Source organism: Dendroctonus ponderosae, unplaced genomic scaffold, assembly GCF_020466585.1.
Source record: "Dendroctonus ponderosae isolate FM_Combo_2020 unplaced genomic scaffold, Dpon_F_20191213v2 Dpon_F_20191213_1, whole genome shotgun sequence".
Classification (NCBI taxonomy): Eukaryota; Metazoa; Arthropoda; class Insecta; order Coleoptera; family Curculionidae; genus Dendroctonus; species Dendroctonus ponderosae.
This window is the reverse complement of record NW_026017110.1, coordinates 29,876,926-29,902,043: the sequence shown is the minus strand read 5'-3', so window position 1 is coordinate 29,902,043 and position 25,118 is coordinate 29,876,926. Positions and strand designations below refer to the sequence as shown.

At 36.0% G+C, this 25,118-nt stretch overlaps 1 protein-coding gene across 2 annotated transcripts in view; it reads right to left on the bottom strand.

Annotated features, from left to right (window-relative positions):
- Positions 1-2,987: 2,987 nt before the first annotated feature.
- The window catches only part of LOC109540687 (carbonic anhydrase 14), a 25,839-nt gene continuing 3,708 nt past the window's right edge, over positions 2,988-25,118 (bottom strand). Inside the window, exons 1-7 of one of the 2 annotated variants that reach the window (XM_019909128.2) lie at positions 11,462-11,830; positions 8,346-8,411; positions 8,131-8,283; positions 7,711-7,834; positions 7,552-7,657; positions 3,488-3,715; positions 2,988-3,210 (exon numbers count right to left, since the gene is read on the bottom strand). In XM_019909128.2, the coding sequence (XP_019764687.1) occupies positions 3,097-3,210; positions 3,488-3,715; positions 7,552-7,657; positions 7,711-7,834; positions 8,131-8,283; positions 8,346-8,411; positions 11,462-11,582 (912 nt within the window). In that variant the 5' untranslated portion in view covers positions 11,583-11,830 and the 3' untranslated portion in view covers positions 2,988-3,096. Of the gene's footprint in view, positions 3,211-3,487; positions 3,716-7,551; positions 7,658-7,710; positions 7,835-8,130; positions 8,284-8,345; positions 8,412-11,461; positions 11,831-25,118 lie in introns of those variants that run through there. The other variant, XM_048665405.1, reaches the window with a different exon arrangement.

The window sequence follows — 25,118 nt, the reverse complement described above, 5'->3', positions numbered from 1 at the left end:
AACGTGAAAAACTTTCGTTGGACGAATTTTCTTGTAAACTTCATATTTACTGAGATATCGCACTTTGACGCACTAATGAGCAACCCTGTATATCAACTAAAACAAGATCGCGCTTTCCGAGATGCAATGGATGGGCCAGACGCGACCAGGACAGAGCCGAAGTATATGCTGCCCATCTAACCGACGTGTTCACTTCAAATCCCATGACTAGACTCGACAACTGGTCAAATTAAATCCAAGACTTCCTTGCCTCTCCTCTGCCCATGTACAAACCCATCAAACACTTTACACCATCTGAGGTACGCTCTCAAATCAATATTCAAGCATCTTCCACGAAAAGCTTTGCTGCACATAACAACACTATTTAACTCCATAGTTCGCACAGCTTGTTTTCAACAGTGGACAGTGTCCCAGATAGTGATGATCCCTAAGCCTGGCAAACCACCACACATTTAAAATTTAAGAAGATGTCTCTCCCTTTTCAGCTATTTTTTATCCACTCCTGAGCATAGCCCTTCCGTCCACTGATTTCGTTATGGACCGCTGATGGATCTATAGTTTTCAATGTTTGTTGGGTCTCCCTTTTTGAACAGTAGTATGACTTCACCCTCACGCCAACTTTCTGGTATAATGCCTTCATGAAGACATTTGTTGTAAAGAATTTTGATATACTTTCTCAATAAGGTTCTGCCCAGTTTAATCATTTCGGTCGTTATTCTGTCATCACCAGGACATTTGCCGTTCTTTATTTTACTTAGTGCATTTCGTATTTCTTCCTTTGTGATATCCAGTATGTCTTCCGATCCAACATTCAATATTTTCCCCGTTCTATTTATTGGATGTTCAAGTGTGGACGAGTAGAGGGTAGCGTAGAATTCTTCTATGGTTTCTGCAATGTCATTTTTATTTGCTACAATTATGTTGTTTTTGTTCCTCACCTTCACTAATCGTGTTCTTCCCCTTGATAGTTTCGATCTTAATACCCTCGTGTTACCGTTTTGCTCAATGGTATCCTGTGTGAATTTGGTGTTGTTACTTCTGATGGCTTTGCGTATTTCCTTTCTACTGATCCGTGGGTCTCTGCAGATTTCTTCGTTGGTTCATAAGATTCAGAGTGTTAGCTGATAGTTTGTTGTTGGTATGTTTTCTCTTTGAGCATATTTTTTTTACGCTTGTATGGATGCTGGTTTTTATTTTCTCGGCGATCTATATTTAGATCGGTGACAGAATTTATAGACTGTAGTTTATTTTCTAGTTCTTTCTGATACTCATCTCTTGCAATTCGATTTCTTGTGTTGTAGGGAAGCGTGACGGTTTGACTAACTTATTTCTTTATGTCTGTAAGTTGAAGGCGAAATGGTCACGGACAAGACGGTGGTCGCTACCAGTGTGTATTTTGTTTATTACTAATACGTCTCTGCATGTTGTTCTTGCATTTGTTAGTATATAGTCTATTTCGTTTTTTGTGACGCCATCTGGACTCTTCCACGTCCATCTTCTTTGTTTTGGTTTCTGGAAGAAGGTATCGAGGCAATACAAGATACTCTCACTTGCTAGGAGTTGAGTAGAATTCCGCCTCTGTTGTTCCTTTCGCCCAGTCCACACTTGCCTATGTTTTCTGAGTCGCCTTAAACTTTTCTTCCTAATTTGGCATTGCAGTCGCCAGTAATAATGATAACTGTTGTCTTCTCCATTTTTAACGCTCTGGATTTGTCCTCATAGAGTTGTTCCACGTCTTGATCTTCCGATGTATTAGTTGGAGCGTATGCATGGATCACTTGCATGGAGTACCTGCTGTTGAGACTTACGGTAATGTATATAGCACGGTCAGACACTGTTTGGTAGCCTGTGATAAGATATTTTTTGGTTTTGTTGATCATAAGAGCTACTACTTCTAGATGATGGTTGATATCATTATTGTTTCGGAACAATATGTGGCCCGATTTTAATGTGTTCACTTTTTGTCCCGGCAAACGTGTCTCGCATAGGCCGACTAGGTGCCACTTGATATCCTTTAGTTCTTAAAAAGATGTACTGGCTGACAAATCGTAAATCACAACTGGGTAAGTCTATACAACCGAGTACTTTTATACAAACTCATCCTCAGGCCTATATGGACGTACGGCACTCAGCTGTGGGGTACTGCTAGTAAATCATACATCGAAATTCTACAAAAACACAAATTCCAGTCAAAAACACTATCATGCCTTGCGAGAGACTTAAAATATTTAAACCTCGAGATCTACCAGGCCGTTTCTCTTGGTGCCGAGATGCCCACCCGTATTTACTGGCTGTGATATAGTATCATCTCTTTCCATTTAACAGTTCTCAACGAGGGTTACATAAGAGATTTATAATGTTAAATCCAGTTTATGTTTTTCCTATGCCATTTTATTTTCAATATTATCAAATTTACTTACTGTTCTACAGACTGTAAATAGTGGTAAATTAAATAAAAAATAATTTGGCTCACAGTAGAACTTTCTCGACCTCAACTGTATTGTAAACATACTGAAACCACTGCGAGGAAAACAACTGTTGCAAAGCAAGGCGGCAACACTGCGCGGAATAGGAAAGCGGAGAATTGGCATTACTGATGAGCCACGTTTGTTTTTTTTCTGCAAGCTTATCAGCAAATCAGCTTTCAATATGGTTCGTGCTTAAGGTCCATTTTGGTTAGTAAAATTGCTTAATTTTACGTTCTCACATCATTTTACTAACAAGGAAATAAATTACAGAAAAAAAATGAAGTAAATGTGAAGGCAAAATGTTCGTTCAGAACATTTGCTCGGAATAATCGCGTCTTCTTCAAATTATTCCGCGTTTCAAGGGCTGAGTTTTTGTGGTCTGAGAAAATTAATAACGGAAAAGTTATTTTATATGGATTGAAGTACCTAAGATTGTACTCTAAGCACAGCTAGTTTTATGGTCAGGGACCATTTAGGCTCTGGCTTATTTCTTGAGACTGGCTTCGTTGAGAATCGAAATTAATCACCAAAATTCAGTTTATTCAACTTACTTTTAATTAATCACACACATAATGGCTAATAATTAATATAATTACAGCAATAATTTATCTTAACTCTATTCAGTCTTCTAGCTGGATTGGCTGGATAAATAAATAGTCCGGCCGCGTCTCTTCTGCAATTGCCTGTTATTCGATACTAATCGCTTGTGATCTTCGGTGTAAATGTGCACGAGTTTTGTGAGCTAAAATTACAATTCCAGAATAATTAAAATATATCAGTATGCGGGCAATTTGCTTTATGGTTCACACGTTTCAAGACCAAGATAACGAATCCGCAAAAATTGCCTGTTTTAAATCAAATAAAAAGCCAATTTAATCTAGCTCTTTAAATTCTTTATGGACTTGCCCAATAAAATAGTAAGCTTGCAGCACTTCTTACATATAAATTGACTGGAAATACAGGTGCAGACACAGAAGTGTTTTACTCCTTACTTGTAGTGTGGAATCAATGAAACTTACATCATCAGTTGATATAATCCCATTAGAATTGAATACAATCCAGTTGATATTTTCGTTGCATTTTGGAGTGGTCAACGATCCAGTATACTGGAAAAATGTGTCGGTTTCGTCAGGAAAAAAGTCAGCCAATGTTATGTTCCCTTTAGTGTTGGTAGTTCCAGGATATGTCACCGCTTCCACTGCATCGTCCAGCACATCGAAACTATTGTCGATATCTTCTTCGACTTCCTTTTAGAAAAAATTCAGATATACTTTGCAAAGCCACTTCAAAGTTAACGGTAGTTTTAGCTTTTTTCTGGAACAGCAAGCATTGGAAATGGCAATGGATGAAAGGACGGTTTTCGCTAACGAGAAAATTGTACAACATATTTTAAGTAAATGAAGACATGAAGATAAAATCTCGACCAAAATCCTTGAGAAAAAAATTATAGTTTCGATGTCAGGCGATTGCTAACGATCCCTGTATAAATCTTCTGTTTCTTTCAAGTTAGCACTATTTCGGTATTAGGTTTTAGAACAATAAATACTGCTAATAAGATTTCTTTAAAAATTTGCATAGGGAACCCAAGCCACTGGAATCGGATAATTTACCGATAAAATATTTAAATTTTATCTTTTCTCATGATTAGCTGAAGAACGATTTGACCAATTTTTTACCTGCAATAGTTGTCGAATATTAACAGAGTGTGCGAAGATCATTTGGAAAAATTCCGTTTGGCTTGGATTTTTACAGTTCTGAGAATTGTTGGTTCACATTCCCTTGTCATTTTCCATATCGAGCCGGAAGAAGGTGTAAAATCCGGATATATACAAGCTGGTTCAAGGATATGGGGTTAGACTTTTAGCGAGTGTTCAATGGAAGACGTTTCAGTATAAGAACCCACAGCCGGAAATGTGATGTATTATTAATTATCAAACCTACAGCCGAACCTGACTAGAAATTTCAAGTTGAGCCATTTCAGAACTAGACACTTGAAATTTCGTCCAGTTCTTACCACGGAAGGGCGCTCCAGATGTCCCAAATTCCGAACCAGATGCGCGGCAGAATGATTTTTCGTCAATTAACAAATCTACAGTTGAGCCTGACTAGAACTTTCAACTTGAGTCATTTTCAAAAAATCGTCACGCCCAAGCTAGACTGACTAGATACTTGGAATTTTGTCCAGTTTTAACCATAATCAGTGGCTATAAATGGGGCAAATTTCGATCTAAACGGACAGCAGGCTAATTTTCCAACAAAAGACAAACGTTCAGTTGGGCCTGATCAAAATTTCTTGCTGAGCCATTTCCAAACATTTCTTAAGTCCAATTTGGAACTATATTTATTGCACGCACTTTATTCTGCATGACTGGTGAGGGAAAATTAGTATCAGGGTGTAGACTGGTTTTTCAAAAATTCCCTAACTCTCAGCTGAGATTCGTTTAAAGCTTGCAAGTCGACACACGTTCAAAAATTCATCCCTCTTATAGCAGAGCCGCCAGACTTGTGCAGTTATGAGCAAATGATTTGCTGTATAAACCGAGTAACTTTCGCCATTCAGGCTGATTTTTCAGACAGTCAGAAACTTCGAAATCGATGAATGTGAGTGAAAATCCCATCCACTTGTGTCCCCTGCCTAAAGGCTTAATCTTGTCTCAGTAGAAAGATTTCGAAAAATACTTTGCTGGTTTATTTTTCAATCATTTTATTACTTCATGTGTATTTTAGTGATTTTCAGTCATTGTGAACAAACGAATCCAAATAAAATTAACTAGAACACCATTAAACAGGATTTTGTAGAAAAAAAATCTTAATTATAATGCTCTGAACACTTCAGAACTTTGATCCCATAATTCTCTAACACCCCATATAAAAGGAGGACCCGAATTAATGAAGGTGAATAAATTATAAATTCAAGTGGGATTTAATATTGGCGTCATTCGTGTGCGAATATGAGGGCCGTTCTATAGAGGGAAAAAAATGAGTTTCTAAAGCGCGTCTTAAAATTTACCTTACTTCAAAAAATGAAAGAGTAATTGACACATGGCCCTGGTAGAAAGTACTCCTTTCTCCTATCGGTGGCCAGACTTAAACTGATATACCGAAATACCTTCTCTATTACCAGTTGATATCGAATGTTGTTTTTATACAAAGAAAACTAGCAATGTGTGTTCCTTTCGCTGTCTCTGACTTAACAATAAGAAGACTCAGAAGAATTCATACCGATGAGCTTTTTACAGCTCATTTGCTGCCTTAAACAGGAAAAATGTGATCCTCACGAGAGTAATCAAAGCTTATTTTCCTATAATTCAAACCAAAACTAAGCAAAAATTGCTTTAAATTAAAAGTGTTCGAAAGTTCCAACTGTTCATGTATCCGGAAACTATTTTCAGTTGCAGTTGAAACGGTTTTTCGAGGAAATTCTAAAAAAAAGAGTTTCTGCTTCCTTTAGCCACTACTAAATAGGCGAAAATTAAATAAGTGGATTCAAAACCAGGTGATGATCTTTAAGGACTGCAATGAATTTGCAGAGCATTTTTTCTTGCAAACAAAATTCACCTTAAAAGTAGCATCACTGATCTATTAAAAAGTGTTGTGTTTTTGCCGATTTGAGCAGCCAAAAATACAGCTTTTCGTCTTGGTTATTAATTCGTTAAAAAATTGAAAACCACTTTGGTGCATATCGAAAAACCATTAAAATAAAAACCGGGTTAGATTTGCTCGTTACACAGCAGCTATTACTTATAGGTCATTTGTACAATAGAATTAATGAATGACAATAACATTTTAATAGTCATTTAAAAGGGTCCTTGGGGATAAAGAGACACAGGCAAGGCCTATTTTTTATTTTTGACTGTATTTTGAGACTAAGACTAGATGAAAAAACATGCTGATATGAACCTGTTTGAGGTTGGTTCAGGGATACGCGACTAATTCGGATTTCGTTTCATTCAACACATCATGGCTCTTCCTTCATCTTATTCATAAAACAACTATAGCAGCACAAACCTTTGTGTTTGTTGTCCAAGAAAATTCTTTATTTGACATTGTTATACATACGAAGTTTTATCGAACACCTTAATTCCGGGCATTTTACTGGGCATTGAAACTAATTATTAAAAATTATACAAGCTTTGCCGGCATCAAGTCTAGAACGTTGCCTTCGTAAAAAAATAATCGAAAAAAGAAATGGAGTTGGACAATCGAAAATTAGGAACCAATAAACAGAACACATGGATTTCCATAGAAAATGGCCCTTAAATAAATATTTCGCGAAAACTTTAAATTTTTTCTACGGCTAGAAACTGTGCATTCGTTTTCCACATTTGCTACAAAAAGGTGCAGAATTCTAGATTTAGTGAAAATAATTGTAACAATTCGTTGGGTGTTCGACTAAAGGAGTGGACAAAATTGTTCGGCTTCCCATGTAAAAATGGACTGGAAATTGGCACCGATAAAAGGCGCAAGTAAATTGACTTTGCAACTGAAAGTGCAAACAATAATGTGTTTAAAAATTAAACAATAAATTCCCAGAACTCAATAAATCTTCACTGATTGACTTCAACCCATGCAAATAAATTTCTGTCCAAACAAAGAAAAAATTTGTGGCAAAGTTTTCGGCTTAACAAGCAGTGGAAAATTGGCACAAAACTGCTAAATAATTGTCAATATTTTGTAAATTATTGTCTCGAAAATATTGATGTTTCAACAGTTTATTACAAATAAACCGTGTAGGCTCTTTGCTGCCGGAAAAGTGGCGATTGTTTCCACTAATAATTACAAAAATTATCCATTTTAGTGCCAGGATTTCAAAGCGCTGTTTTAAGGCTTTTAAGGCACTTTAAGGGCGCAATCTTTCCCATCTTTCTTAACAATCATCAATCTTAACCCTTTTAGTATCAAGTTAACGGAAGTAATGACCGAAATTTACATAAGGTTTTGTTGCGTCGCCTTCAGCTTCTGCCAACCCAAAAAATCAGTTAACTTTTTTTCAAAATTGGCAATTTGAAGAAATTGGACACTTGTTTTTTCTATTATTAGCCCAATTTAAAATCCGAAAAAATCTGTTAAAGTCTTGACTTACCTCAAATAGCACTCCAACAACAGTAACAGCATGTGGAACCTCTAAAGCTTCTGATAAGTTTGCGTATTCTTGACTGTAGAACACGAAATGAGCCTCAAGATCAGCGCTGGAAGAACTGCTTAAAGCATCCTCTGATCAGCGGGTTTAAAAAAAACTTACTATTCTCCATTTATTATGTGCTCTGAAGGCCAGTGAAAATGAACATTATTCAACGTGAAGTTTCCAGGTAATCCAGCACCAGACAGCGTGGGTGCATCGGTCACTGACGAAAACATTAATTCAACTGTAACAAAACTGTTTCTGAATGGTTTTAGCGGTGAATAAATAAAATCGAGTTAAACTGGAGCAAAGTGCAAAAATTCGCCATTTTCAGCGAGAAACCGAACAGAGCTAGTAAGAAAAAAAACACCAAAAGAAAGGTTCAAAGCCGTAACACCCAAAGTATGAATATAGAAAAGACGCAAACTGGCAGGAATAAACGAAACTGAAAAGTGGAATAAACATTATGTTCCAGAAAAGTTTAGGTGCAAGAAATACTTTTTATCAGCAAAGAAATAGAGGATACTCATTCACTTTTACCTGTATGGCCATTGTTTTCCACCTCGAGGTCCTCAAAGTAGTTACTGATATGTTCAATATATAACGGAGATACAGTGGCTTTCGTTGCATTATACTCATTTAATATGATGGGAGATTGTCGGGTGCCATTCTGGCACAATCCTGGCCATGCAGCTGAAAATTACCATCTTTAGTGTACATTTTTAGTGATTTTAATGTTAACCCAATTGTCCTACCTTGATTATCATAGCTCCAATGAGACTCAGATTCGCTCTCTTTGGCTTCTGTTACTCTAAGCACAGCTGAAACATTCGAAACATATTAATTAAAATCTAGACACTGGGCAAATTCAATTAAATAAATTATAAAAAAAATTATCACGGTTTTACGTGTCCAAGATAAGGCTGAACTGGATGAAATCTTGTATGATAGTGTGCTTGATTAAGGGGTAGCGATTAAGTGGGCTCAAATAAGTGCTTAATAATTCCATTTAACTACTTGCAAAAACATTTTATTGTATTAAATTATGAAATATGTGAATTTTTCTTAAGGAGAAGAGGAAAATTTTCATTTGGGAGCTCTTCGATTTTTGCTAGTTTCCTCAACTAATATTTAACGTAATTTTTTCAAATAGAGGATTTATTGTTTAGTGCTCAATGGCATTTTCAGTGGTTGCAAAATTATATTTGACTGTTTCTTTGTCTTTTTCATCACTGCCCAAGAGTGTAGTTTCAACATGCTTTTAGAAACTCACCTTTATTCTGCCCTAATTTTACAATCGTCCTGTTTGAAACGTTTTTTCATCAGTTTTTTAAATATATTTTCCAAGTTTATGAATTATGACGATTTGAACGACTTTACACCGGTTGGGACACAATCCACCATTGAATTTTTAAATGTTATGAGATGCACAATTGTTTATTTATTTTATTGCTTTTGTTAAGAAAGTCACTGATTAAAGCGCAATTTCTAGCTGATAATGCAAGCAGAATTGCACCCAAATCGCTAATTTGCCTGGGATTTGGTTTATATGCGGTAGTCATAGAGGCAGAATGTTTTCATGCAAATATAAATCTGTTTTTAGCAGTTTTCTCAGTTGGAACATTTTTATTTGGACTCTGTTGGGTTTTTTTCGATCTTTTAGTTGCTACTGGTTTTCGTCTGCCAATTTAATATAAAAATGTTTTTCCAATCGGATTTCTACGCGAACGATGACATTGTACATTTTATTGCCAATCGTGATTTGTTTCCTTCTGCGCCTTAAACGGTTCTGAATCTTGCTTCTTTGCATCTTAAATCAAGATTTACCTTTGAGTCTTAGGAAAGCTTTGAAGGTTTGCGATTGAAAATATCGAAGAAAAAATCAACGTATCTTACAGCCTTCTAAAAAAACAATTCGCAAACCAAAATTTCTTCCTTCCTGTTCACTATTTGCAGGTTTTTCATAGGATCCAAAATTTCTTGAAACAAATGTTGAAAATTGAAGTTTAACGGGAGCAGAAAGTGTGGTGTGTTTCAGTTGATGCTCAGTTTTCATCTGTATATTTGACGGTTTCTTCGCCATTTTCAGCACTATCCAAAGCTGTAGTTTCAACTTGCTTTGTGATAATTTCATCTTTCGTCTTTATTTTTCAATCGTCGTTATGAAAGTTTTGTTGTCATTTGAGAATTTTATTTCTCGTGATCTTTATGGCCGTTTTTACATGGTGTTTACTAGCTTTCACTGGTTCCATTCTGCTATAGAATGATGCCTTTTAGGGCACCGTTTTTCAAGACATTTTTCCTAGTTTATGAATTATGATGATTTGAGCGACTTTACAAGGACTGGGAAACAATTTACCATTGAATTTTTATGTTTTACGATATCGCATAACAGTTTATATATTTGATCGCTTTTGTTAGAAAAGTCACTGATTTAAGCGCAGTTTGTAGCTAATAATTCAAGCAGAATTGCACCCAAATCGCTAATTCGCCTGGGGTTTTGTGCATAGGTGGCAGTCATAGAGGCGGAATGTTTTTTGCAAATGTAGTTCAATTACTGTCAGTTTTTTTAGTTGGGACATTTTTATTTGCACTATATTGGTTTTTTTCCGTTCTTTTAGTCTCAACTTTCATATGAAAATATTTTTCAAGTAGATTTTCTACGCGGAAGCTGAAAGTGCGAGGTTAATTGCCAATCGTGATTTGTTTCTTTCTGCGTCTTAAATTGTTCTTAATCTTTCTTCTTTGTATCTTAAATCAAGATTCACTTTTGCGCCTTCGGGAAGCTTTGAACGTTTGCGATTAAAAATCGCAACGAAAGACTCAACGTATCTTAAGGCCTTCTAGAAGAACGTTTCAATTAACAAACGAAAATGACAAATGTCTTCATTCTTGTTCAGTATTTGCAGGTTTTTAAGATGATCCAAAATTCTTGGAAAATAATTGTTGAAAATTGAAGTGCAGAGGGAGCAGAAAGTTTAATGTGTTTTAGTAGACGCTCAATTTTCTCTTTTATATTTGACGGTTTCTTCGTCATCTTCATCACTATCCAAAATTGTGGATTCAACTTGCTTTTAGAAAGTTTCATCTCTTTTTGTCTTTATTTTTCAATCGTCTTCTTATGGAAGTTTTATGCTCATCTGAGAAGCTTATTTCTCGTGACTTTTTGTGGCGTGTCCGTTTTCATCACCTTTAACTGGCTTAAGTGCAACTTCTAGTTGATAACTCAAACAGAATTGCACCCAAATCGCTAATTCTTCTGTTGTTTATTTTTTAATTTTTTCTCTGCTACTGGTTTTCCTCTACTGTTGTTTTTTCGACTGATTGGTTAGACGTTTAGAAATAAAAATGTTTTTCCGACTAGTTTTCCAGACGCAACTGTCGTTTTTCAGTTTTTAAATTTCATTATCTTCAGTAATTGGTTTCTTCTTCATCTTAAATTGTTTTTTTTTGCATGTTTGCATTTCTAATCTACACTTTTGAAATTTGGGAAGTTTAGAAGCTTTACAGTTGAAAACAACGACGAAAATCACGAAGCACTTTCAGCGAAATACTTCAATTTGCAGGGGAAAACGGAAAACAGCTTCGTGCTTGTTACAGATGGAGGATTTGGAAGTCTTTCAAACATTCAACTAGTTTGCAAAAAAATGTTGAACAGGAAGTGTAAATGTTGAAAATGAAGAGCAGACGGTAACAACAAAGAGCGGCCCAGAGTACAAATAAATTAATTTAAATGACTTCGAAAAAATAGGCCAAAGCAAAAAGTAAAAACTTCTCTAAAGAGAACAACTAGAAACTCCAAAGTTGGAAAACTTTTAGTTTATTCAATGTCTACATTTCTTTAAATTTTGGAAAGTAAGAAAGCACTTACCTATTACAACAGCTGTTATAACTAGAACCACTATGGCACCAATAGATAGTCCTAAAATAAAACTCTTGTTCCGAAAGAAACTGTCTTTTGACAATGAGAATTTGCCGGCTTTTTCCAACATGTTTTCTTAAAATCTCTTCTGTTTCAGCTCAAAATTCGGAAATCGCTTCTCTCATTGCATGCGAAGAAATCGGTTTTGAAGCGACACTGCAGGATAGAACGATTTGAAAACTTTTGAAGTGTTTTCGATCCACTTCATGGGAGAAACTTGAAAAGCGAATTTACAAATATTACTACTATGTGAAAATCGATGCGCTGCTTTTAATATTGAGACCCGACTGTTTATTTGACTATTACATTGATCTGTTTTATGGTGATGATAAGAAATTAAAATATTACTTTATGACCTCTCTGATTGGCACGAATTAATTAAGAACGGTTTTATCAGCAATTTGAATTATAGACGCTGCTGGGTTGAGGGTGGTTAAGCCTTTTATGCCTATTAAAATGAAAAGCACATTCAGCACAAATACATTATACCATTCAAAAACACAAACAGACAAACATATATGAAAACGATTGGCTTAGATCGTGATGTTGAAACAGGGATTTGAACGCCTCGTGTTAAACGATCACAAGATTTATGAATAATCCATCTATAGAACATCATATTTTCGGTGTTGAACAATAAGCCGGTGTCGTCGATCGGTAATGGTAAAAGTTAAAAGAAAAAACAGTGAAACGCCGAGATTTTTAATCCAGCCTAAATAAGTATTTTACCACGAGACAAATCAGTCATTTTAATAATCTAGGATTTAGATAGCTTGCAAATAGGACTAATGCCGGGACTTACGCCTTGTCTTCAAGTGACTCTCGAGTGGCTTGATATTAGACTAATTAAGCAGAAAATTGCAAATATGTGTTATTTTTTGCATTTCAACATTTAAACCAACATCGTTTTGCTATGGCAAGTGGGTATGATAATCATTATCGCTTGTAAATATTTGATATGATAAATGTGGATATGTGACGACTAAATGCCTGAATGTACTTTTCACATTGCTTCAAGCTATTCTTTTATTAATTCAGGTAGGTAGCTGGGTTTTTGAGTCTAGTTCTTTGAAGATAATTTCAATATAAACTTTTTTAACTTACTTAAACTAACTTTGAGTCTAATCATATAAAAAAAGATTCAAACCGTTGAGTTATTCGAGCTTTTAGGCGCTCGTGGTAAGGAATTTTCCTTTGACTTTCAAACGAAACACTTTTGAGGATACAAATAACCTGCGCTAGCGAAACGCCCGTAGAAAAGCATTTCCGTCATGGCCCAAATTCTCGAAAAGCTCAACAGTTTCAAGTAATTTCCGCCGAAGAATTCCGAAAGAGGTTTGTTATCTGAAAAATCATCATAATGTAATAAAATCGTTCAAAAAACCAGATGATGTTCAGACAAATAGCAAAAAATAAAAATCCTGCATTTAAAAACATTTAGTTGTAGATGTATTGATAAATACAGAATTTATTGTTGTTGCAGTTGTGCATGGTTTTACGTTAATATCGAGGCAAAGTTCACCATTTTAATACGATCGTATTATAACCGGCTTAAAAAATTTGCTGTCGAAAACGCCTATAAAATTTTCCACTTCTGGATGAAGCAAACTGTAAAATTAGTAGTATTTTTCCAGAAAAAAATAGTAGTAATTGAGCAGCCGTAAATTTAGGAATTGAAAAATTACAAGCAAAAAACAAAACGTTTTAAAATGTGAGTAAAGAATTATTAAAATGCGTAGTCACAATAACTTGCAAAATCCGTAATATTCATTTATCCACTAAATCTTATTTATTATCCAGTGAGACGTGCAACACGCCAACTTTCATCTTAAAAAAATCTAATGTTTTTATTGAGTTTACTCTCAGATTATACCCTTTTCATGTCAAAGAACTGTAATAAAGTACTATACATAAAAATCGAAGATAGTTCGCCAGCCAGCAAATTGAATGAAAAATTTGCAGCAATAAAACTGACGGATAAATAAATCCATGTACCGAGCGATTACGGAGTGAGTATACGATTAGCCAATAAAAAATCAAATTCGCTAATCCGTTTAAACCCAATATAATTTATGACGAGGTGTAAGCAGCTTTATTGAGATTCCGATTGTACGCCTTAGGATCCTGGCGCTAAACTCGCCAATTTCGATTTTAGAGTCTAAGAGTACGTGACCTAATAATGCCTAATAATAATTTTTTTAGAAAGTATGTTTCTCTATTGCTGCAATTTGTTATCTAGAGTAACTGTTTCCGATTTCCTTTTTGTTTCTTCATCGGAACTTGTAATACGCACTTTTCCCCGGTTTATTGGCCAATTATTGAAAGTCATCTGATTGGTCGTCATAAACTTTACGCTTGAATATTGTTCTCACAATAAATTGAGGCGATATCAGTATAATTAACATGAATTTCAATATTTTAGTTGATACTAAGTTGAACACAGATTATCAACTTTCATAAACCCTTCATAAACTGTAAACTTACACCCGTCCGGTCTAAAGTTTAAACCTAAAGCAGCTGCTTCAAGAGAAATCGGACGGTTGATAAAATAATTAAAATTTGCAAACAGTAGATTTTCCGTACCCAAGAGACTTTAAATCCAATCTCTGCTCTCTGGACTTTAAATCGCGATTTTAAATTAAAAATTAAGAATTAACAGTAAAAACTTGTAACTTTACACCTTACAAAACTTGGTTGCGGTAGACTTTAAACCGCGACTTGAATTCAAGCCAGTTTTATTCCGCAAAATCGACACTTCAGTCCAAAACTATTGATATTGCAAATTGATAAGCATGCACATTTTTATGAGTTTTTAGCCGGCGCTCTTCCTTCAGAGCGCAGATTTCCTAAGTATCCAAATGGCTCTATAAAATCCGATGTTTTCCCTCAACTCTAACAGTTCGGGAAATGCATTGAATCCCTTTCTTTGGGTGCCGGAAAATGTTGAAATCGTTTCAATTTCAATTGCAAATCTATAATTTTTCATAATTTTAGACTTATCAAAAACGGAAACAGGATGTCATCATTCAACTAGAGACAGCAAAGGGATTTTTGTTCGTTTTTGTCGGCAAATGTGAGTAAGATTGAGCTAAAAAAAATTTGTATTTCAGGGCAATGTAAAAAAAAATTTTTGGGCTACCCAGTAAATTGTGCGTTTTTTAATTTTCCGGGAAATTCTAGCCTGACTTGATGTGTCGCACTTGCCATTCAACTGTAACAGTTTGGCATCCAAAAAAGATTTTCTCAGAACATCTGATGGTCGCCCGAGCGCAGCTGGAGTAGGCACGCTGGAAGTGTCAAGTGTGGCACATCAAGTCACGCTGAAATTGACCGGCTAGTCCAATTTTGAACCAGTTTCGGGCCTATCAACTCATCATCAGGATATTCGCTAGAAAAACTTCAATATTGCATAACTTGTACGATTTTTCGATCGCATTGGATTCTACGCTTTACTCGCTAACCTGGTGACCTTCAATAATTGGATCACTTTATTTGGCCAATAAATCGGGAAAAAGTACGTTGTGTATTAAATAAATTAAAATTTCCACCACTCACGTAATTTGCGAAATGAAATGATCCCGATTCGACAACGAATGCACCCACTGACTTAGCAAACCGAAACTCGAAACCCGGAAAAAATATTTAAAACCGGAAGAGCGTGCATCTACTGCAAGATGCCGATGCTCAACTGAATGCACTGCCACACCAATAAAAGTTCCAGGTGCCCCAGACAAATTTAGCCTTGGTCCTCTTCTCTAGTCAGCTAAAATGTTACCAATGTGTAACAATTCTATTCATTGTAAGAAGGCAAAATTATTGACTACCTGTGATCTTGCAAAAGACAAGAACATGGAATATCGTTCTGTAGGGTCGGATTCCAAGAAGGCTTATGAGCATCATGGAAGCTACTAAACGCCTTTTTAATTCAAACTGATGGTTAATTTATAGTTATGGTTTTTGTAGTTTACGACTATAAGCTTGCTTGGACTTCGTGCGGCATCGGAGAATTCAAGTGCCGACTGTAATCAATTCTAGATGAGGAAGGAATTAGGGATGACACGAAATACTTGTCACAGGTATTTTGGAACAGATTTATGGAACAGTCGGTACCTGTTATCGATATTTAAAATAACATGTGATTTGAAATAACAGGGCTCGCCTACGATGCTGGTCAGTACCAGTATGACATCTGGGATTTCGATATTCAAACAAAGCAAAAAGGCAAATACCTGCTTTTGTGCCTTTTGATTCCCCGCGGCGTTGTCAATTGGCCTGAGTTTTAGTGAAAGTAGATATTTTATTCTCATGAAGTGGTAAGGTTTTGTATGTATGGGAGTGGGACGAGGGATCTGATTATTTTCGAATCTATGCACCAATGATTCGGCAAATAGCAATATTCAGTGAACAGAAAATATCGGGAACAGCAGTAACAGCCGTCTCCGATATTTTCTTTAATGTGACCAGACCTGTAAGTCACAGGCTGTGACTGGCGTGAATTCTGAACTGTTCCTTGTCCTTCGAACTGGATCTTTGTCGACCAATAGCAATGCTTCTGAAATAAAATACATTTCGTTGCATCTGCCCAGTGGAGTAGTAGACGAACTACATTTAAATTTGTATAGGCGCTATTTACGTAGGCTGGACATATTTCAATATTTATTTATATCAAACATAGCTGAAGTCTTAAATGGCCAATTTTCAATTAAGCGATAAGATGAATTGTAATCAGTGATTAGCATGAAAATAGAATATTTTTCACATTTTACTGCCCTTAAGTGGGAAAGATAAAAATGTGGTCACCTTTTTTTTGTGTTCAAATAAAGATTCGATAAAATGGTAAAACGTTACTCATAAAAATATGACTTTTTTTTGCCATCAGCCCTTGCATACAAAAAGGAACAAAAGGCATTTGGTCTTCGGTCATAATTTATCGCTGACCCAGCAAATTCGCACCCAAATTATTAGGTAGTAGCGTGGATATCCTTCAATGGAACAATTAGTACAGTCGGATTAGTGAGGCATTCTGGAAAAAAATTATTTTTTTCAATAAATCTACCCCCACCCTTAGAAAAATTTCCGCCAAAAATAAAAATTTCACATGTGTGTTTGTTGAGCTCAATCGACTCTTTTCGACGTGAGAAGGTCAGAAATATAAATTTTTTAAGTGTTTGGGTCAATAATAAACAAAAAACCGTCGGCTTAAAATCGTGAACTTTCAAAAAACGCTTAATTTAAGGCATTAACAATGATGCAAAATTTAAGGCATTTTGAGAAAGTATTAATTTTTTTTCGAATAATCTTTTCACTTCATATTGTTAGTGCCCGAAACAGGCCTTTTAAAGTCTAATCCGACTGGACTCAAAATACGCTTCAGCCCGGTTCAGGTACAAACCAATATTTATCATGGGCCGAAATAACATGTGACAAAAAATCACAGGTACTTGGAACAGGTTCGAGCTTATAACAGTCACACATGTAACCTGTGACTGAAAAATACTGGTTTGTGTCATCCCTAGGAAGAATGAAATAAAAGAACTGTATCAAAGGAAAGAAGCACAAACAACAAGCCACACCTCGAGGACATGCCAATGAGAATCTGGAGTAAATGAATAAAATAAATAAGCAAACTAAAAAGTAATAAGAAAAGCTTAAGCAAATCGAGGGAACTGCAAAGCCTCCAGTTTTTTTTTTCATTTATTTCATTCCTTAAACCATTCATTCATCTGTGTCTGATACATTTTATAGCTCAAAATGTTCGCAATCTTTTATTTCCTGAATATTTGAAATCGGCCGTCAATGAAGAGAGATTCGAAAAAAAGTTGAATTTTTACATGCACTTGTGCCTTCAAAAATCGTCACTTCAACTAAAATGTAAAGCTTAAAATGGTCCCAAACTCTTATTTTTCTAATATTTGAATTCGACAGCCTATTAAAAGCGATTTGAAAGAAACATCACTCTGCGTTGTGAAATTTTGAAATTACGTTTGGAATTTGAAAATAATCCCGAATATTTTAAAAAATATTGAAATTCGAAAGAAAGGCCGCATTGAGTGTTGTGCTTTTCCAAAGGTCTTCAAAAATGTCCACGTTCTTCCATGTTAAAGCTCAAAATGTTCCGGAACTTTAATTTTCTGAATATCTGAAGTCCGATTTGAAAGAACAAAATATGGGAGGCAAATTGTTGCCGAAGGAAAAACTTGGTGATGAAATTTTCGGAAAAGCATTGCGACGGGGACATTGAAATGGATAATTGTACTTTAAGTTTTATCAAGAAAATGAAAGAAAACACTATAAAACTCATAAAAAGTCCAAAATTAACAGTTACAAAATTCAGCATCCAAAAACTACCTTAGGCAACAAGTAAATCAATTAATTTCAAAATAATTTGGTCGCCCTGGAAATTTATCAGCTCCATTGTGCGCTTTATTAGAAAAAATAGTTCTACAATTTCTTTTTCAAATTGTTCTTACTCTTAACCAACTAAGTTTGCACTTTTCCAAAGGTCTTCAAAAATGTCCACGTTCTTCCATTTTAAAGCTCAAAATGTTCCCCAACTTTAATTTTCTGAATATTTGAAGTCGGCATCAAATCATAATCTATCCTAATAACATGGCTGACCAGTATGCCATTTTCGGATGCGCGTACCGTGCGTACGGGCATGTGCGCGTGTCACAGCAGACTGTATCGTAAAGCACTATAATCTTAAATTAAAGTTTAATTAGCTCACCGTGGTCCAGGGTGGTACGGTAATTACCGTACATGTACGGTAATTTGGGCAATTGTACGGTGTAGGTCTCGAACGCGTTACCGTACGCCAATTGTACGGTATTTTGGTATTTTTGTACGGTAAATATGATGGCACTTTGCTTTTTACCAGTGCGAGGCTCTTTTGATGTCTGAGACCTATGTCCCACCATAAGGGACCTTTTTTTTTTGGTCACTAGCCATGTCCTCAGCCCAGATTGAAGATATTTTTTGTTTTTCTGGACCTTCCTGGTTCAAAATCTCTGGTACGGTAAAATACGGTAAAGAACGGTATTTTCAAATGGCTTGTACGGTAATACACGTTTGAAAAGTTGGCCACCCTTTTCCCTCCGCCTCCCCGAAGGTATCGCGAAGTAAACCTGTAATCAACTAACTCCGATGTGTTGAAAGTTTTTTTAGACTTAGCCAGTTGAGGCTTTTAGTCTTTAGTGCTGACCGATTAGTAAGCCTGGGTGAGGTAGGGGATTATTTACCTGAGATTAGTGAGTGAGAAAAAAAAAGGTAGATTCACTGAAAAAGAAAAGGTAAGTTTTGGGTAGTTTGAAAGAGACTGGTTTTGTGGTTTGGCGTTATTTATCTTTAATGTGTTTAAATTTTGTTTCTCATTAAGCCGAGTTTTTGCTTAAGGTGGGTGTTCCCAAGGGCGGTCTGCCATTAGACTATTGGGAAATTTGAAGTGGAGTTTTGGGATTGTTCGGGAAAAAGTCTCTTGGATTAGAGGATTTGTATGGTCGAGGATTTTCATTTTAAACTTTTTGTGTAGTTCCGAAATGAATTCCTGAATCGTTTCCATTTCGAGGTTCTTGTAGATTTGGATGTTTCGAATGTACTAAGGGGCTCGTGAAATTCATAGGAGTTTGTTTTGGAATGTTTGGGGCTTCTTGAAGTTTGTTTTACATGTTTCGCTGATGACAGGTGCCCCGTAACAAACTTGCGCTCTGATCACTTGTCTGTAAATTAGAGTTTTGTTTTGTAGTGAGAGTGTGCTTTTGCGATTAAGAAGAGGGTATAGGTAGGCGGCCATCTGAATTCCTGTTCCAATACTTTTGTTTATGTGTTAGAGAAGTTTCGCTTAGAGTCTATTATTATGGCAAGATATTTGACTCCCTTGTGTATTCGATTTGCGTGTTTTTCAGTGCTAGTTTTGGAGTGTTTGTGTTGACTGTTTTTCTAGTTATTATCATGGCTTTCGTTTTTTAGAGTTAATTTTGATTTTCCTGGAGTCGGCCCAGGCTTGGAAAATATTTAAGTGTCGTTGTAAGGGTGGGATTATGTAGTTAATATTTTTATTACTATAATAGAAGCTCGTGTCATCAGCGAAAAGAGCAACTTTGGAATGGGGGCTTTTGGAACACCAGCTGTGTATATGTTGTAAAGCGTTGTGGAAAGCGGGGCGCCCTGTGGGACTCCTGCTTTTATGGATCGGGTGGAGGATTTTGTTTCGTTCAGAGTTATGAAAAACTTTCTCTCGTGGAGAAAGTTTGCCACAAACTGAACGAAGTTTAGGGGTAGGTTGTGGATGTTTCGGAGTTTCTTACTTGTCGAAAGCTTTTTCTATGTCCAGGAAAATGATTCCAGTGGAGCCTTTTCGGGAGAAAAAGAAAAACATGAACGAGCACAATTTGGAGTAGGAGTATTGGTACATAAGAAACTGGAGAACTCAATCGAAGGTGTACATTATAGCGACAATACACTGCTAAAGGTAACTTTTAGATCTGAAAAAGGCAAACTATATATTGTTAGCGCGTATGCACCCCATGTCAATAAAAGAAGAGATATAAGAGAAAACTTTTTCGAAAAACTCCAAGACACTGTGAACAAAGTACCCAGGGAAGAAAATATATTCCTCTTGGGAGATTTCAACTCTAGAATCGGTAATGTACCCATTCAAGGAGTAATGCAGAGGTTCAACAAAAACAAAAAATAACAATGGTTAAATGCTATTAACAACATGCGCACAGCTAGAATTGCGTATCAATAATACGTATTTCAATCACAAAACCCAATATAAATATACCTTTAACAACTCACGAGACCAAAAATTTATTATCGATTTTATAATCACAAGCTGCAACATAAATCTTAAAGAGATCCTGAACGTAAGAGTATTGCCTTTTGTAAATGCCACTACAGAACATGGATTAATATTATATGAATACCGCCAAAAATTAAGCCTACAAAAACAAACCAGACGAATATATATGAAAATATAACAATCCTTTAAAAATCGAAGCACAATAACTTGAACCGTGATTTACAGAAGAAGTTAAACAGCTGACAAACGAAAAACAAAAAGCCTACATTAGATACAGAAATACGAAATCTCCAGAAGAGCACGAAGAATACAGGAAAGTAAGACATGAAGTTAATCAAGAAATCAAAGAACTGTAGGAAAAATACTGGGAGAACTTCTCAACGGATATGCAGTATGACTTATATGGAGGACAAAAGAAGGTGTGGAAAATGTTGAGAAACAGGAAAATACCAGTAAATGAAGCGATACAAGTAAACAATATCAGCCTAGAAGAATGGTTCGCATACTTTCAAGAAACATACAACAACCAGTCGGAAACCGAGATAGTCCCAGAATATAACCGACACGACACGAGTCAACCGATAAATACATCCCAAATCGAAGTAAAGATAGAGGAAGTAACGATAATCATAGGCAAACTGAAAAACGGAAAAGCCCCAGGTCAGTAACGAAATGATAAAACACGGAGGTGAGAATGTTTTTGTGTTTTAATGTTTAATAAAATAATTCAAGAATAAACGATTCCAGAAGAATGGCGTACCAACATAAAAATCTCAAGATTTGAAAAGAGCAACAACAAACAACCATATAACTATAGGGGAAAAACCTTCACAAAAACATTGGCCCAAAAAATCGAACAAAAGTTAGGAATATGCCAAGAACAGCAGGGTTTCCGCCAAAACAGATCCACCATAGACCCAATCTTTATATTGAGACAATTAGCAGAGAAAGGGATTGTATACGACATGCCAGTATTTGTGTGCATGGTTGACCTAAAACAAGCATTCGATAGAGTCAGGCTAACAGACATCGAAAATGTCTCCATGGCCTAGATAACCAAAGGTTAATACAAGAAGAACATTTAAAAACAGGAATACGGCAGGGTGACAGTTTAAGCCCCACACGTTTCAATATAATAATGAACGAGATTATCGAGGATGTTAAACGAGAGGGAGTAAGATACCGAATGGCCCACAAATCTTTAAAAATGTTGTGTTATGCAGACGATGCCGCATTAACATCAGAAAGTGAAGGTGACCTGCAACGGTTACTATCTAGATTTAAACAAACGGCAGAACGCTATATATGACTATCTCCATAGAGAAACCACAATCCATCGTCATATCTAAAGAACCCTTCCGTTGTAAGATGGAAGTCGATGAGAAGGCAATAGAGCAAGTGATGAAGTTTGGCTATCTTGGCGCGCAAATATCTAGCAGTAGGAATCTTATCGAGGAAACGAGGGCAAATACAATGAAGGCATCGAGAATCTCAGGACGCTTGTGAGACGTCATCTGTAACAATAAATTCATGTCAACTGAGAATAAAGTGTGAATCTACAAGACTTGTGTGAGACCAATTCTTACGTATACATGGGAAACTCGAGCGGAAACACCTAGAACGAAACAACTAATGAGGGGCGCCGAAATGAAAACGGTAAGAACAATCAAAGGAGTAACACTGAGGGATCAAATACGGACAGTACCATAAGAGAAGAATTACAGGTGAACGATTTAGTTAGATGGGTGAGATCAAGAAGACGGCAATGGAAAGATCACGTAGATGGAATGAAACAAGATAGAATTGCGAAATGGGCTAAAAACCACATACTACAAAGTAGAAGAACCCCAGGCCGGCCACCTAAAAGGTGTATGAAAGTTGGACATCAGGATCAACTGAGGCAAGACAGCAGAAAAAATAGGACAAGTCCTATATTAAGAGGAAGAAGAGAAGAATAAGAGTGAGTTTCTTCAGAGAGTAACATTTTCGACTTCATTTGAATATTCACTTTCTATAAAATTCACTTTACCTTTCTTCTGTTAAGTCTTTACATTTATTTGTCCTTTTTAATATTAAACTGGTTTTCTTTAAAGTCTACGGCGGGTACTGGCTGTGGATGACCCGCAGGACCTAGTGGCCAATTGAGATACTGTTTGTCATGATAAATGCCGGTGACCAGTAAAGCTTTTCCTGAGCAGGTATTTCGCGCGCCATACCCTTAATACCTAATAACAACTCAGGTTTAGCAGGGCTTTTCCTGGGGAGGTATTTCGCGCGCCGTACCCTTAATACCTCCTAACAACCCAGGTTGAGCCGTGGCAGGATGCAATTTTGGCTGTAGTTTTGCGGGGTTCAGAAATAGATTGATAATACTTCGATAGAGTAAAGCCACTATCATAAATTAAGCAATAGGTAGCTAACTGTTGACTCCAAGTGAGGACTCTGAGTGAATTGCTCCTTGTGGAGACACGTTTGGCGTTTGTAGCTGATTATGACACATTTAATTTTTCTCACAATAATAATCTAAATCTAATTGTTGTTGAACTGGTTACTCAATTACTTTTTCTAAATTGATTTCAGATGTATTCCCTCGATCGACCACCTCACCAACTGCCATTACAATCACATTGCCTACTGTTTGGGAGTGTACATATATGTTTTCATAGTAGTTGATGTTTACTTGTACTAAGTATAAACAAACGCCCCTATACAACAAGGCTAAGTCAAACATTGGAAAAGAAAAAGTACTGTGCAGCCGCCTTCTTGGATGTTGCACAAGCGTTTGATAAAGCATGGCATTTGGGACAGCTCTCCAAAATCAGGAAAATCTTCCCAGAACACATCTATATCCTTCTTAGATCCTACCTACAAACTCGTCATCTCATGATTAAGTTCAAAGAGGAATACACACCACTTTTTCAAATAAGGTCAGCAGTCCCGTAAGGAAGCGTGTCAGCTCCCACTATATTTACAATTTTTACTGCAGACCTACCTATCAACACCAACACGATATCAGCTACCTTCGCAGACGACACAGCTGTACGGGCGGTACATAACAACCATACAATAGCATCGAGCATTCTGCAAGATAATCTGACTAAAATCGAAGAGGTGGCGCATTAAATCAGAACCATTGGACTGTTTATGAGACAACAATCAAAGCATTTCGCGATTTTTTACCTGGCTTGAATTGTTGATAAAACGTCGTCCAGAAACGCAAATCGAGCCTAAAGCCGAATTCAAAGGTTGCATCGAGAAAAACCAAACAGGGAAGAAGAAAGAAAAAATAAAATAAAACATAAAAGAGTTGGAAGACGAACGTTTAACGAAACAGATACTAGAGAGTTTTTAGGCCCCTTAAAATTACGTTGGCCTTAAACGCTAAACGTTATTGTGATCATGCGCAGTGTTAAAAAAATAAGGTGTTCAGGCAAATAACGTTAAGTGAGTTTTTTAGTTTTTGATACCGCGTTTGTTGCACTCTTAATAAAATAAACCTCACTTTATTGTTTTCTTATCCCGTTTTGTTTGAAAAAGTTTCAAAGCTAGTTTAAGTTTGTATTGCTATTAAACAAAAAGTGGCTAAGATGGAAGAAAACACTGAAGCTGCTTTCTGCACCGAAATGACCAGGGAGATGCGGACCACGATTTAATAAGAGACTTAATTTTACACGACATCTTTGACCCACCTGTTGTTCCAAACCGAAGTGCTATTTTTAATTTAGAAAATATTGATCCCAGAGATTGCCTTATCAATTTTAGGAAAATATTCCGAACATATTAAATAAAAATTCAATACCAAATAGTTAGGTTATGGGTTAGAAGTTAGCACCAGTCCATGCGCTGTTAGTAGTGTTGCCAAAGTTCAAATTTGCCCAAACCATTTTCACATAAAATCCGTAATTACTCAATAATGCCGTAAATTAATAAATGGAAAAGTCTTATATAAATTTATAATCCATTTCTTATTCTATTATAGCCGCTTATTTTATTAATCATATTAGAAATAAGTCAAATATGTCAACACCGTCGTGCTGCTTTTTAACGTGATGCTTATTAACGTTCCCGCTTCTCGTACGTAAATAAAGGAACACGTTATCCTGTAAACGGTTATTTCCTTACTAATGCGCGTGCTCAGGATAACGGATAACGTAAAACGTGTTGCAATTATGGGGCCTAAAAACTCCATATTCCCTGAATATTAGAAGTCGGCGGCAAATAAAAAAAAAAGAAAAACGCTTTGGGTTCTGCATTTGTTGTTTCTTTTTTTATTAATGCCTCTCTGGTTCCGCTATTTTTGCAAACAGCCTCAGTCCTCAAAATACTTTTTAAACCTCAAAATGTTTTCGAACTTTTACTTACTGAATATTTGAATTCGGCGATAAATTAAGAAAGACCGCAACAGATACTTTACTAGAACACCTACAAAAGCAACTGAACTAATGACTAAGATCTGTTTGTTTTATAAGCCAAGAATTTTTATGTTTTTATTTTTTTTATGGCTGATTAATTTATATGAATGTTAGGAATAGCAATTAATTTTAGAATAAGCTAAGCTAAGACACATACAGGGTGATTCAAAATTGGCGTCATTCCTTTCAAGGGGTGATAGATGCTCCCTTGGAGGGTACGAGAAAAATATTGAAATTTTTTTTTTCGAAAATTTCTAGAAGATATTGACAGTTGAAGATCGAATTTCAACTTTGATATTAAGCATTATTTTGAAAAAATCCCACGTTGGATTGGCAGCCTATTGGAATACTTAAGCATTCAAAAAGAAAAATTACGATCTTTGCTTCAAATTAC